At 38.6% G+C, this 15343-nt stretch overlaps 1 protein-coding gene across 1 annotated transcript in view; it reads left to right on the forward strand.

Moving 5' to 3' along the window:
- NECAB1 (N-terminal EF-hand calcium binding protein 1) overlaps positions 1 to 15343 on the forward strand; it is a 185605-nt gene that overhangs the window by 126737 nt on the left and 43525 nt on the right. Inside the window, exon 6 of the mRNA XM_038579720.1 lies at positions 10065 to 10201. Coding sequence (XP_038435648.1) covers positions 10065 to 10201 — 137 coding nt within the window. The remainder of the gene's footprint in view (positions 1 to 10064; positions 10202 to 15343) is intronic.

The following is a 15343-nucleotide window of genomic DNA, read 5'->3' on the forward strand; positions in this document are numbered from 1 at the left end:
GCATGTTTGATGAAATATAATATTTTAATTTTTTAAAGTCTGGCAAAAATCCTTATGTATTTATTATTCTGAAGAAGTTATTATTCCCAGGAATATTTTTTCCTGAACAGAAAGTTACTGGAATGTTTTGGTATTCTATCCATAACTGGACCACAAAAGCAAGTTAAATCCAAAAACATGTCTTTGCTCATATGTATTAAGCGTCTACTATTTTCCATATATTATGCTGTTTGGAAATGCTCCTAAAACTTTAATACTTGATTACTCCTCTGTCATAGGGTTTGTTTGGATCAAAGACAAGGATAATATGTCTTTGAAAGTTGAAAGATCATAAATGACGTTTTGAAGATGTATTTGCCTCTGACAAATTCAGTAACTTAGACATACTAACTCAACATATTTTAAGATTGTGGTTAAAATAGAACTATCCATCTGACACATACATACACTGTTTAGGAGGAATCAGATTACAAGTGTGTGTTACCTTTGAGATATTATGTGCTTAAAAATGATATTCAAAGAAAAGTATGTGAGCAATAAGGTAGAAAGCATCATATTTATGGGGAAGAAATTTTATTTGCAACATCAACAAGCATAAATTTAGCCCAAATTATGTGTAAATATAGCTCTGTGCTCTTCATGCTGAAAAATTTAACATTTGGTTCTATGTTACACTCCAGAAAAATACAGGCTAGCAGTTGAGAAGATAGTATAGGAGAGGTGATAAAAATTACTAATTTGGAAGTGTTTACAGATTTTCTTGTCCTACTGCCTGCCAAAGACTCCTGTATTTTACAGCCCCTTAACTGTCTACTCCCACAATCTCTCAAAAATATGAGGATAGTGTATCCCTACCAGGCTGGCTCCTACACATAACTTTTGTAAAAATAAAATTAAAAGGAGGAGATTCATGCAAATCATATGTAGAACTTAATGATTATAGGCAAACTCTTCAAACCACCACCCAGATCAAGAAACCAAACAAACCTGCCAGCTTCCCCAGCCCTTCCATGTGCCTTGATCTAATTATCTTCCCTCCTCCTGAATGTAATAACCAAATGGATTCCTCTAGTGATCATTTCCTTGCATTTTATTATGGATTCATCACACGAATATTCATCTCTGAAAACTATAGTTTAATTGTGCCCCTTTTTACGTGTGTTAACATGTCTTTTAAATTACAGGTTACCCTGCAGTCCTTTAGAGGGATGAGGTACTCATGGATTAGATTTTGCTGATTGCATTCTCATAGTGCAGTTCCTGTTCATCTAACAGAAGAAAGTGGCTTCTGGAGATTTTAATGATAATCCAGTTTTTAGGTTTGTGTGTGTGTTTGTTTTTTTTTTCCCCCGTATGTCATTTGCTCTTTAAGTCTAAGTACACAAAGAATTTTTGCTTTGTCTTTTAAAGCCCAGTAATTGTACAGAAATACGTCTTGATGTTTGTTCTTATTTGATATTCTTAGGTATGTGATGTGCTTTTTTCAATCTAAAATTACCAAGAGGCAGGAATTCAGTAAAAGCATTTATTTGGGAACAAAGAATTGCCATTTGAGGTACACAGATTTGGGCAGCAATCCAAACAGTGTCTCACTAGGGAGCAAAAGTTAGGGATTTTTAAAGACAAAAAGAGAATGCCTGTTAAGTTGTTTACCTGTACAAGCTGTTTACAAGAATTTTGGTTCATGTTGGAGACAGAATACTAATCTTGCCTAAACATAATTAGTCGCTAAGGCTATCACTAAGCAAAAGTCTCTCACTATGGCAAGTTACAAGTGTTCTTCTTGCAGAGTCCTTGATGTGTGGTTTAACCCAATTTAAAAGTATATGGTTCCATGTGAAGTCGTGTGTAAGGCTCACCTCCCTATGCCCTCCTGGCTCCATTTGAAAACACCTCAATACACATGACTTCATTTTATTTCACCTTTCATGCTTTGAATATCTAATTTCAAATATTTTTTAAAAATCTTTTTATTTCAGAAAAGCATTCTTGAATAATGGGTTCTAGTATTGGTACTGTTCTTTTGCTAATTTCTATACTTCTTTAAGAGCTCTATTATAAATGTGTTGGGTGTTCTTTGTCTATGTTCAATATTTGTTATGCCCTCTCCAATCTTTTTACTTTTCTTGGTTTCTTTTGATTTTTGAAGATGGCTTCTTTTTCATTTTCATTTATTAAGGTGTTACCTGTTATATTTATGTGTTCTTGTGTTCCTTCTAATTTAGATTTCATTTCTGAAATAATTTTCTTCTCTAATTCTCTTCTGAATTTTGTCACCTTGTGTCTGAGCTAATCTAACTCTGATACATGTTGTTCTTTCACTTCTTCATTTTCTTTTTCAATGCCTTTTAGCTCATTTAAAAATACTTGGTTATACATTTGATCTGTTTAGTGAGCTCTGTCTTTCTGGTATGCTTTCATTATCTGCAAGAATGCTGTTTTTCCTTTAATATCCTTTTTCTTATAATAGCAAAATAGAAGTTAACCTTAATAATTTTCTGTTGCCCACTTTATAAAGAATACTAATTTCCCTGAATTTTTCAAAGACCACTGTGTTCAGAATGTTTTTCTCTAGCTTCATAGAGCTCCCTTGTAGGTGGTTGTCTTGTAGTATTAAAAAAAATATAGTGACTTTCCTTCTAAGAGTTCCTGGTGCTGTTCCTGTCCCCTACTTTGAACTAAATCTTCTTTATATCTTGACCCCACCCCATCCTGCTCAGTTTTGATTTGACTCCCAGCAGTTTCCCTTCACTGTAGGGCTCTCTTAGCATATAGTATTAGCTAGTTGATTTTTAGAGTTCATAGGGCTGGGGTGCCTGGTTCATTCAGTCCATTGAGCCTCCAGCTCTTAATTTCAGCTCAGCTCATGATCTTGGGGTCATGAGATCGAGCCCCACATCGGGCTTCATACAGAGTTTGCTTGGGATTCTCTCTTTCACTCGCCCTCTGCCCCTCCCTCCTGCTGGCACTCAAAATAAATAAATAACATCTTAAAAAAAAAAAAAAAAAAACAAGCTCACAGAGCCTCCACAATTCCAGCCCCAGTAGGCTTTATTAGGATGTTTTATGTTCATCCAGTTTTGGATACAATTCCTCCTGGGTTTAGCTGCTTCTCAAATTAGCCCATTGTGCCTTCTAGTGAATATTTGTTGACTGTTGGAGTTCTCTCATCCTCAGGTCTGTCATTGTATCCCATGATTTCCGTTTGTTTCTTCTTAAACATCCAGTGATACCATCAGTGAAGATCTTGTGGCTGTCAGTGATTTAGTTCTTACCCATTTGTCATTGGAGTTTCATGACAATACCTTGAAATCTAGTTTTATTGCATTTGTTGTCTATGGGGGTTTTTATTGTTTTTATGTTTGCTCTTTCTTTATGAGAGGATTCCAGGAGTTTCAAAAGCTATACCACCAACATGGCCATCTTCTCCAGATCCTGCTGTTGTTGTTGTTTTTGTTGTTGTTGTTGTTTTTTCTGGTTTCTACAATTCTGTGATGCAGAATAAGGAAATTGGCCTAGATGAATGGAAGCAGAATTACAGTGGCTTGAGGAGAAGGGAATAAATCTTAGCCAGTATACATATGAAGATATGGGAGAGAAAAGAGGAAAAGGAAGTAAAATCAGGTTACAGGTTGAGAAGTAATTTTGAAAACATTCTGGAAAATGAAATGCCCTGGAAGAGGATACAGCTTGTAGGATTCAGAAATGATAAAGAGGAATGCAGGAAGTGTTGCTTAGATAGGTATATTGGGGCCCCTGTACTATCCTGGATGAGAAACAAGAATAGAAACACTTTCTAATTACTTTCGCAGTTGAACTCTGGATTTTTAACTGACCTTCTCAAAGACTTAATTCCATGGGTCACAGCTTCAATATAGTAAGAAATAGGTGTATAAAAGGTATACACTTCTGAACAAGCAGGGTAGGAGATGTGCAGTACAAAATATATAAAGGGGTGCCTGGGTGGTGCACTTGGTGCAACCAAGTGTCTGACTCTTGACTTCGGCTCAGGTCTCATCTCAGGGTTGTGAGATCAAGCGCCATATCAGGCTCTGTGCTCAATGCAGAGTCTGCATGGGTTTCTCTCTCCTTCTCCCACTGCCCCACCCACTGTACCCTCTCTCTCAAATAAATAAATCTTTTTTGAAAAACCAAATATATATAGAAGGAACTCCTTTGTAGCTTAATATTTATGAAGTTTAATATTTGCGAAAGTTTAATATTTGTGAAGATCCTGCTATACACTGAACACTGACATAGATTCTAGCAAAATTCTGAAGTGAACTATTCTCACAACATTCAAGCTCAGGCTTGTGAATTTTCAGCCAGTTATCTGTTCATTACACTCTGTAACATTGTTCCTCCAATGGACTGATAGCAATGATGAACATTTATCAGAAACTAGAAGCTAGACATCTTACCATGTGCTTTACAGGCTATATTTCATTCAGTCCTCACAAGTTTATGAGCTTGGCACTATTATCTATAGTTAGGAAAACGGGGACTGAGGTCCAGTACTTCCCTAGGCTCACACTGCTGTTGAGTGGCATAAACACTGATTAGAACTTATGTGTAACTGTCTTCAAACCCAGATTCTTAATCACCACCCTGTGTTATTAGATGTGATGAATGGGACCCAAGTCTTCATCTTTTACCTATTAACCCTCAAATTTGGGCTGACTCTGTTTATGTTTCCACATTTGAATCCAGGTTTGTTTTTTTTTTTAACCAAAATTCTACTTGTTTGAGGATTACTTCCAAGCAGAATGGGATTATTCTTTGGGAAAAGACATTTAAGGGGCCATATGTTCTTGTTAGAGTCTCCTGGTATGAAATAGCAGAAGAAGGAGCCAGAGGAAAGAAGCCTACATGAGATCAATCTTTGGGATCCCTGGGTGGCTCAGCGGTTTGGCGCCTGCCTTCGGCCCAGAGCGTGATCCTGGAGACCCGGGATTGAGTCCCGCATCGGGCTCCCTGCATGGAGCCTGCTTCTCCCTCTACCTGTGTCTCTGCCTCTCTCTCTCTCTCTCTCTGTATGTCTCTCATGAATAAATAAATAAAATCTTAAAAAAAAAGAAATCAATCTTTGATAACTTCAGGATGAGCCCTCTACAATGGAGTTTGTCAATGTAAAGGTCTTTAATAATAGAACTCCTCTCTAAAATATTTTCTGATTTCGAACTACAGAATACGTCAACACAGGGCTTAGAAATTAGTTTATTGGTAATTTAATAACATTTTATTCCAAAACTGTAGCCTTGTTTTCTCTTTCACTAGCCTGAAAAATTTATATTTCCTTTAATCCTTGGGGCTCTGAAGTGTGAAAAATATGTTAATCTCTTGTGCTGCTATCTAAAATTTCTAACTGTCTATCTGGAATTAACCTCAGTCTATTTTTTCAAGACTCTGAATTAAGGACCAGTTTTTTTTTATAAGGCTTAAAATTGATCTAGTGTTCTCCCAGTTTAAAAGAAAAGTCATTTAAAATGAAAGTCTAAAAAAATAAAATAAAATAAAATGAAAGTCTTAGAATGTTTACAGAAGTAGGATGTAGATAAAGCATGTAAGCCAGTTATTATTTTTTAAAAGCCAACAGTTTGGGGAAGTGGAGAAAGAAAGATAACCTTATCTTTGTAAAAGTGAATTTTCCCCTGGTCTCAGAGCCAGCACAGCTGTCTCCCTTGGGAACAGGGAAGGCTGCAGGGGCTTGGATCAAGCGGCTGTCAGAAGCAGTGCCCCCTGCTAAATGTGATTGCATCTGATCTCGTAAACAAGAAGGCGCTGAGACTGGATGTCACAGACTTGATTAATTTTCAAGTGGGGCAAATACAAACAGGGAAGACTGATGCTATGATTTTGCTAATTAACTCCGATGATTCATAGTTGTTTAGCAGCCCGGATCTCTCCTCTTCCATTACGCGGATGGGCAGGAGCTTGCTTCTTGAGAAATGATCGGACAGTGAAGATGCTCAGACAGTCCCCCAAGAAACCCCATTTTCAAGGAACTCTGCTTCTAATGCTGGGCTCTTTATTTAAATGAATCCTCACCCTGTTCCAGCTCCGCGCAAAAGAAATAGGCAGATCGAAATGGTCACACTCCGGCTTTCCAGAGACACAAATGGAAATATTAATGCGAGTTAACAACTTGCGCTTAAAGATGAATTGAACTGACAGTTATCAGTGACATGCATGAACGTTATTGGGATCTGGGGAACGTATTATTAGGCTTCATTTGCCCATATCCTTTCTAATGGATGTAAAGGACTAAACTGTTTTTGGAAAAAGTGGCAGGATCTGGATATCAGGTACCGTCTGTAGGGTTTTTGACTGCTTCACTAGACCAGCGGATGTTCTTTCCGCCAGTCTCTCAGATTCTGGATTTTGCTTACAGGAGCATGTGTTTTAAGCCAACATATCAGTCTTTGGGGAGTTCAGCATGCAAAGATCCCTTTTTGTACCTGCAGAACCAACACATTTGTTGAGAATAGAAAGGGCCAGGCTCTGACATTTTCCAGCTTGTTATCTATTTAATCTTCCATCTGCTTCTTTTGCCACTGCCTTCCAAAGGAACATCTGCTGCACATCTGAGAGAAGGAAAGGAAGATTGGCATCATGCCACCTGGGTCTGCCGTCCTAAACCTTGGGATTCAGATTAAGGGAAGGGAAGAAGACTAACAAACGGTCCAGAAAATGAAATGAGGACAAACAGTCTGTTAAGAACAAAGCTTTATTTCCATTTATTGCAGAGCCCACACGACCAGGCAAGCTGGACAACAGTGGCTGCCATCAAGGGCTAGAGGCAGGGGGAGGCAGCTGGCGCCTGGGGGAAGGCAGGAGCAGTTTCCAGGGCTCAGCCATGCCCTCTGGTGCCCAGATCTGCAGGTGGTCTCCTGCTGCTCATATACTGTTTAAGCACTTATGGGGCTGATGCTCCATTTATGGGGCCCAGCTTTGTTCTGAGCATCCTGGAGGCAGAGATGATGATAAGATAGATTTCCTACCTTTAAAGAGCTGGCCTAGGATGAGGGAGACGGGCAAGTAGACGGCAGATTACAATATGCAATAGTAGATTCTACACACTGGCTAGGAGCACAGAGAAGGGAAAAGAAATGCCCTAATCTCATGAAGCAAAATGTTGGGTCAAGGAGAGGAGAGGCTCTACAGAGATGGTGCCATGAACGGAGTCTGGAAGGATAAACAATAGAAAACAAGCTCTTTTTTTCTCCTTATGATCAAGGAGTAGCACATAACAGCCAATCTTCATATTGACTCAAAAAACTAAATACTCCAAAACCGTAAACCCACCCGCCACCCCTCTCAGTGTCCAAGCATCAGCGATTGTGTCCAGTGCTGTTGGATACCTCTTAATATTATCTGAAGAGTCACTAATGAGGTTAGCAAAGTCTCATCAGAGTGGGGGAGAGAAGTCTCAGTATAAGAACCACTCCTTAATTTGCTGCTATGGAGTAGCCAGTTGTCGGGTTTTAACTGCCCTTAAATACTGAACTTTGGCATCACCAAAATCTTCATATGTAAGACCACACTAGCCAGCCCAGTGCATTTTCAGACTTAGGAGTTTCTCTGCAATCAGGTATTGAGTGAGCATCTGGTGTGGGCACCATGAGGCACACAGAAATAGAAGGCATGACCTTTGAGTCTAAAAAACTAAAATCTAATTGCAAAAAGAAGCAGTTAGTTCTATAGTTCTGACATGACAAATAATTAACATTTAACTGAGAAAACAGCGAGGCTAATGTGATAATGCACTGCTCCGTGAATGTATGCTCTCTTCGCTTTCCAAGCTGTCTACAAACAGGTATAAAATTTTATCATTTGCTTTAGTGTCCGTGTATACTGAGATGCAAATATAATTGGCATAATCTCTGACTACACCAATCTGTTGTCTTGGCATTTTAATAAATTTTGTTTATTTTATATTTTCACATTTTTAAAATTTAAATCCGTTTGCCAACATATACTCTAACACCCAGTGCCCGTCCCATCAAGTGCCCTCCTTAGTGCCCGTCACCCAGTTACTCCATCTCCCCACTCTCCTCCCCTTCTGCAACCCTTTGTTTATTTTCCAGAGTTAGGGGTCTCTCATGGTTTGTCTCCCTCTAATTTTTCCCACTCAGTTCCCCTCCTTTCCCTTATAATACCTTTTACTGAATCACCTGGGTGGCTCAGGGGTTGAGCGTCTGTCTACCTTTGGCTCAGAGCATGATCCGGGAGTCCCATGATCGAGTCCTACGTTGGGCTCCCCGCATGGAGCCTGCTTCTCCCTCTGCCTGTCTCTCTGCCTCTCTCTGTGTCTCTCATGAATAAATAAATTAAATCTTTAAAAAAAAAAATCCCTTTCACTATTCCTTATATTCCACCTATGAGTGAAACCGTATGATGATCGTCCTCCGTATTTATTTTATTTTTTAAATAAGTTCTATTTAAAAAATATGCTTTCACAAAATGCAAATGACTGCGGAAACATCAAGCACACCTTTTTTTAGACCACATTTTCTTTTCAAGAGAAAACTTTTCTCAATTTAAAAACAAACACAATTGAATAACTTTCTGAAGTTTTTATTGCTATTGACTAACAAGCAATTTGGTAAAATTAAATATTTCGTGTATTTGTACCTTGAATTAACTCACGGAAATCCTTAGGTTACTACAAGCATGTAATGTTTTGGTCTATGGTTAGTTTCTTAGGTGGAGTTTAAAAGCACTAAAATGTTTAAGTTTTAAATCAGATCATTAGATATGAGAATTCCCTGTGTTCACCTACGAGAACGGGCTTAAAGAGAAACTGATGATTGAAACGTTTTATGATTTCAAAATAAGAATGAAAGGAGGATTTCTGTGGCATTAGGTGATTGCGCCATCAGAAGAACAACCCCAAAGTAACATTTGCCAGGAGGCCATGATTCATTATGTCCTAATTTAGGGTGAAGAGGAGCACAGAGTATTTTTTGAGTTGGAAGGTATGCCTGAGTTATAGTCCGATTTGTAAATGAGAGAGCAGAGACCCGGAAAGATTGACTAATCATGTCCTTGTTTTTTGGGTTTACAACCATGACCTGAGACTCCCCAGCGCATCATGACTCCCAGCATTATCTTGTCACTGTTATTACCCCTTTCAGTTTCATATTTTCACCTCTATAAAAATCACTTAGGGACAGAGCTAGATCCATCTATTTCTCAGCTGAACTTGTATTTATCCTTCCCACCTGATACTCTAAAAAATCAGGTTTAGCTGGCTGGGCTCATGACCCAAAAGAGTGGTTCTGGTCCCTGCCAACCTGATTTTTGCTTCTTTCTTGGTTCTCCTTGAGACTGTAGAAACAAAAACAGCAGGTGGCACCATGCACAGCCCACCTGTCTCCTGAGATTAAAGTTGGCGAGTATGACTATTGTGTATGCGATGATCTCCAGGTAGACGTTGGGCCGTTTGAAGGAATGGTGCTTTTTGGCTGACTTGGATGCAAATAGGCCTCAGGTGGGTTCCTGAGGGAGGGACATGAGCAGATTTAGTAAACTGTTTAAACATTCCATGCCTAACTTTTCTGAATTTTGGGATAACTACACATAATATCCTTTGGCTTCAGTATAATACAGATTGGGCATAATAAATACATCAAGAGGGAACTAAGCCAGTTGCTGAAACGTGACTGCATTTAGTTGACAAGAGAGAAAATGCATGATGTCATGGTCATTACTGAAGCACAGAACAAACTCTGAGTTAGTCACCTTCTAACCTTTTTTTTCCCCCAGATAATATTCTTTTCCTTCTCTATAGATGTCTGTTCCATAATTCTAGAGGGTTTTGTCCTAATACTGAGGCAGGTATAATGGGAGAGGAGCTAGAGATTCCTGTTATCTCTGCAGCTCTTCTATTCAACTTCTGGTGAGTGGGTAGAGCTCTGCCCCAGCCTCCAAGGTCAACATGTCCTCTCTCTTCCTGGTTTCTCCTCAAAGACTAATCTGAGATCGATGGGTACATGGGGAAAGCCATTCCTGGATATTTTTCCTTACCATACTTCTAATTGCCTTTGCTTTGTCATCCTTAGGACTACCAAGAGGCCTCCAATTTGGAACAATTTGTAACTCGATTTTTATTGAAGGAGACCTTGAATCAGCTGCAGTCTCTCCAGAATTCTCTGGAATGTGCCATGGAAACTACTGAGGAACAAACCCGTCAAGAACGGCAAGTTAAATATTTCCATGTGGTGGTTCTTTAGGGACTATGAAAGACCAGTTGAAGGGCATCATGCTTAAGCTAGTGAAAACTAAAAAATGGGAATTAATAAATTTAAATAGAATTACAGGAACCCCCATTGGGTGCTCGCCTTATATTTGCCTCTAAAAGAGACTCTTCTACTTTTACTGTTCATCATTTATTCAAATTTAAATTGCTAATTTAGTAGATAGAGAAGGCTTTAAAAGACACTGTGATAATGTAAAGATACATCTTAGATGGTGTGACTCTTCAGGAGGCTAATGTCTATTATGTAAATAAGACATGAAGACTAAAACCATAAGGCAAGATGCAAAATGATACATACCATACAGAAGGGGAAATAGGTTGCCAGGGATTTAGGAAGAGTAAAAGATATTAAATATGAATAGAAGGATGAAAGATAATTCCATGGTATTTCCTGAGGATATTTGGGCTTATCTTGCAAATAGGTAATATATGAAAGTGTAGAAGTGATAGAAAAGAGACTTAAAAGTTAAGTGAACCTGGATGTACCTAGGAACTAGGAATCGAATCAGCCTATTTATTTAAGGAAATAGAGAAAAGCGAATAATAGGAAAAGATTTCAAAATTCAAGACTGCCAATTAATATCACTGAGAAGGTAAGTAATGATACTATAATAGTTATATAAATAAAGATGCTAATGCTAAAGAGAAACCTGAATTAGAACTGTGTAAAGCAGACGTCCCAATTATTCTAACCAACAGTTGGTCCTTGAGTTTCCATTGTTTATACCTTGCAAGCTAGAGAAGGGCTTGGCAAAACTCTGGCTTATGCAACATATTTTTGCATGTGTTACTTCAAACCTATACACATGACCATCTAACTTTTGCATTTGAAATTAGGGAGAACCACACAGTAACTTTCTTGAACAGGCTGATAATAGCCTACTCAGTAGGGCCAATTTTTCTAAACAAATTAATGGATACATAATTATTAGGACATCTCAGAGAAACAGTGGAATTTTCAACCATGTGTTTACAATGTCAAGATGAGTGAACACCACCAAATTCTAACAAAAAAGCCTCTAATCTCAAGCGTAATGAGCTTGTGCAGCTGATGAACATGGGTCTGCACTCAGCAGTTGATCTGTGCAGCATTTTTCACATTATAAACTTCTTTCATGGTCTTGATTGATTCTCTATCAAATGGCAGATGTAACAAATAGCTTTAGAAGAGCAGCAACCCAGTTCCTCAAGTTTGAGCAGAGGATAAGTATCTTGAAACACAATGAAATTGATTTCATGTTCCAAATAGGAAAATGAGGTTGGTTTCTTTGTTTTATTTAGGTTTTCTTGATGTAAAGTGGATTTGACCTTTTTAGAATCAATTATTTGCCACATGAGAGGAAGCCTGCAAAAGGCCTCTGCTTCCCTTCTTCAACTGCACTTTGGGTATTTTCTACAGTCCTCCCTTGCAAACTTGAGTTCTGCATGCACCACCATGTAGTGAATATACGATGAAGAGCTGTTCTTTGTTTCAGGCCACAGGCTAGCCTTGACCTCCTATGAAAGCTACCAACAGCTGCACAGCAGCTGTGTTTAATGAGAAGGAGTGTGATAATGCAGAACTTAAGGAAAGTAGAAGACATTAGAGGACTGATGAATATTTTATTTATAGGTTTCTATCTCAAACAGAGCTGGAAGAATGAGAGCTATTATGGATCTGACATAAATTTGGATTTGACGAAGGTACCCAGGGATGCCCAAATCCCACCCCGAATCCATGATACTCCTCCCAGGAAGTTTTCATTAAAAAAAATAATAAAAGAAAAAGAAAAAAAATTAATCTCCATCCTAGGTTTGTGCCCATATATCCAATTTGAAGTCTCTGGTAACCCTGACTGAAGAGTAGAAATTAAGTTCATGTTTAAAAGTACAGTGTCTCCTCCCCCTAATTCCATTTTGCAATCAGCTGGCGGCCAGAAACCAAAGTAAAGAGAGCCCCAAGGGGCCCTCACCAGTGGAGAAAAAAACAAGACAGGAAAGGTGGCTGTCCTTTTCATGGTATTTGACAAGAGACTGGTAAATAAGCCTCAGAGGAGATAAGATTTGAATGAGATCTTTACAGTAGATTTAATGGTAGAGGATATTCTCTCTGAAGAGACGAGTCTCCTCACCCATCCCATAATACCCATCTTCTTTCTTGTAGCTGGCTCTTCTCATTTGTTTGGTCACTGCTTCGACAGCACTTGCTCTGGGAAAACTTCCTTGCTCTCAAAGTAGAACTTTATACCTCCTACTCCACCCCTGTGTACTTGCTCGGTACCCTCTACTTAGACATACGTACAAAGTCAGTCCTTTATTTCTCTCTCCCACTAGACTTTGAGTTTCTAAATGACGGGGACTTTGCCTTATTTCCCTGTACCTGGCACAACTACATGTTAAATACATGAAACCGAATGAAAGGGAATCCCAGGTAAAGGGAACTATATAGAACAGCAGTGAATGAGGACCTGGGACAGTGAGAACAACCTGGACTCCTACCTGGAGTCTAAGGTTAGGAAAGGTCTTAAAAGCTACACAGATGCATTTAGATTTGATATGATCAGAGATTATCCTGATGGTTGTGAATAAAGAAGTATAATGAAAACAAGTTTTAAGGAAAATTAGTGTCATAACAGTATATAGTAGAGATTTGGAAAGACTTAGAACTAGGTCAAAGAGGAGAGGTCAAATCAATGTATCCAAAAACTTATCCTTTTTTTAATATATAACATAAAGGAAGATTCCATGATGCCCTGCATAGTCAACAGTTGCAACCTGCAGATAGCATTAAAAATCCCAGCGCTATAATAATTTGTTTCCCCTTCAGCATCAGCATTACCTTGGGGCTTAATATTTGTGAGACCTAGGGATACAGAACTTCATTGGAATGTAGCAAATTTTGAGAAGTCATCTATTCTAGCTCTCAACCCCAGGGAGGGATCACACAGTATCACTCATCCTGCAGTAATGAGTTAGACATGCAATGTTGGGCAGAATGTCTGTGTCTATTCATGTGAAAATGGCAATTTCAGAGAGAAGGGATGCATACAGCTGGAATGCCACAGAGGTGAGATTTTCAGATGTCGTTCTACAACGCTCTTTGTATCTGTCCTGGCATACTGGCTAAATGGAAGCCACTTTAATTCCATGTCTTTTGAGAGTACCTAATAACCAATGACAAGAATAATCATTACGTTACACTGAAGTTTCCCTCTAGAGACCCCTGTCCTCTTACATAAGCCTCTCTTCCTCACAAACCAGATTTCTGGGAGCACAGTTTAATTATATGTGAATTTCTTTTTATAATAGAATCTGAATATTTATTCTATTTTCTGAAGTTCTTCTTTATCCAGAGAAATGACTGATTCCTCCTAGGCTTGGAAATTATTTTTCTCCTTTTGATGGTTGTCTATTGTAGAACTAAGGGAAGGCTTTAGTTGTGCTTACAGGTGATTATAAAACTTCAGACAGTTTACATTCCCTTAGGTTCAACATAGAGAAGAGCTGCTATAGTCACCTATTCTTATGACTCCTGAAGCTGCTAGAAACTTGATCTTTTTTTAATGCCATAGGGAAATCCATAGGGTGGTCTAGTTAAAGATTGGAGGGTAAACATATGATTTGTTTCCCTTCCTCCCTAAACCTTTCAAAATAAAGGCATTAACAGAGCCTGGACATTAACAGAGCAAGGAGTTATAAAGGTGCAAAAATAAGGATAGAAGAACCAAAGGGGTAGAAACTTGGAGTATGGAAATAAAATGAATCTAGTGGTGACTGATGTTGAAGCCCTGAGAAAAACAAAACATAGACAATGTATGAAGCCAAGATGTAATGTAATTGGTATCACGAAACCTCAGAGAGGCTCAAGAACTGGCTTTACCATGTGCAGCTGATAGTGGTGGTGAAGGTGAGGCTAACATATTTCTGAAAGCTCCATCTAGTGCTATATAAGTGCCCCTCCCCTTGAGGGGAGGAAGCTTAGCGATGTGCTTTCTGGAGAAGGTGAATAGATATACAGCTAGCACAGCAGTGGTCATGACATGATACTAAAAACAGAGGCATTAAGTGAAAGTCTCCATGCTGAACAGTGAGATTTGAAAGCCACTCAGCATGCTGTGCTCCCAAAGCACTGACAGCTGGGCTTATACACTATAGTTTTGGGATGCTTCTCTGGCATTTCTGTGGAATCTCATCAGTCCAAGAGAAAAACTTTAAAGTACCAAAGATGGTGTCCCCTAATGAATAGGCCCAGTCAGGCCACCTGACAGGGGAGGGTACAAGTTGGCAATCCCCACTCCCCTCCCCACCCCCAGTCATCCCTGTTTCCTTCCTCTGAAATAGGCAGGGACAACCAAGAGAATAAATCAAACACAAGAAAAGAAACTTAGAAGAAACAGATATAATCCAGAGAGCAGAAGAAAGCTTCCAAAAATACCCCATGCCCTCAGAAAAGCAGAGAAAAATATTGCATTTATGAATTAAGGACAGGATGCTATTTAAAAAAATAATATTCAAAGCACACAAAGACCTCTTGGAAATTATGATTGCAGAAATAACCTGTGAGCAAGATTTGGAGATAAAAGTGTGATGGCATTTCCACAAAGAGGTGAAAAATAGGAAAAGAAAAAAAATAAAATTATAGAGTAGTCCAAAAGGCCCAATATTTGAAAAGTAGTAATTTCAGAAAGAGAAAGAGAAAAGAGAGAAATTGTCTAAGAAATAATTCTCAGAATAAGGACATGAGTTTCCAGGTTGATAGAACAAACCAAGAGCCCATTAAAATGAATCCTAAAATCTGGCTTCAAGGCATGCCATTATGGGATTTCAGAATATGAGAGACAAAGAGAGGTGTCTAAAATCTTCCAGACAGAAAAACCAGGTCAAATACAAAGGATGAAGAAAACATTAGATTTTTTTCAATAATGACACTGGAAGCTAGAATGCAATCAAGAAGCTTTTTTCAAAATTTGAAGAGAAAATGATTTGCAACCTAAATTTCTCTACTCTGACTTCTGGGGAAGATGGCAGAGTAGAAGGATCCTAGACTCACATTGTCCTATGGAAATACCTAAATACACCCACATCATTGTAAATAATACAGAA

Source organism: Canis lupus, chromosome 29 (genome assembly GCF_011100685.1).
Source record: "Canis lupus familiaris isolate Mischka breed German Shepherd chromosome 29, alternate assembly UU_Cfam_GSD_1.0, whole genome shotgun sequence".
Classification (NCBI taxonomy): Eukaryota; Metazoa; Chordata; class Mammalia; order Carnivora; family Canidae; genus Canis; species Canis lupus.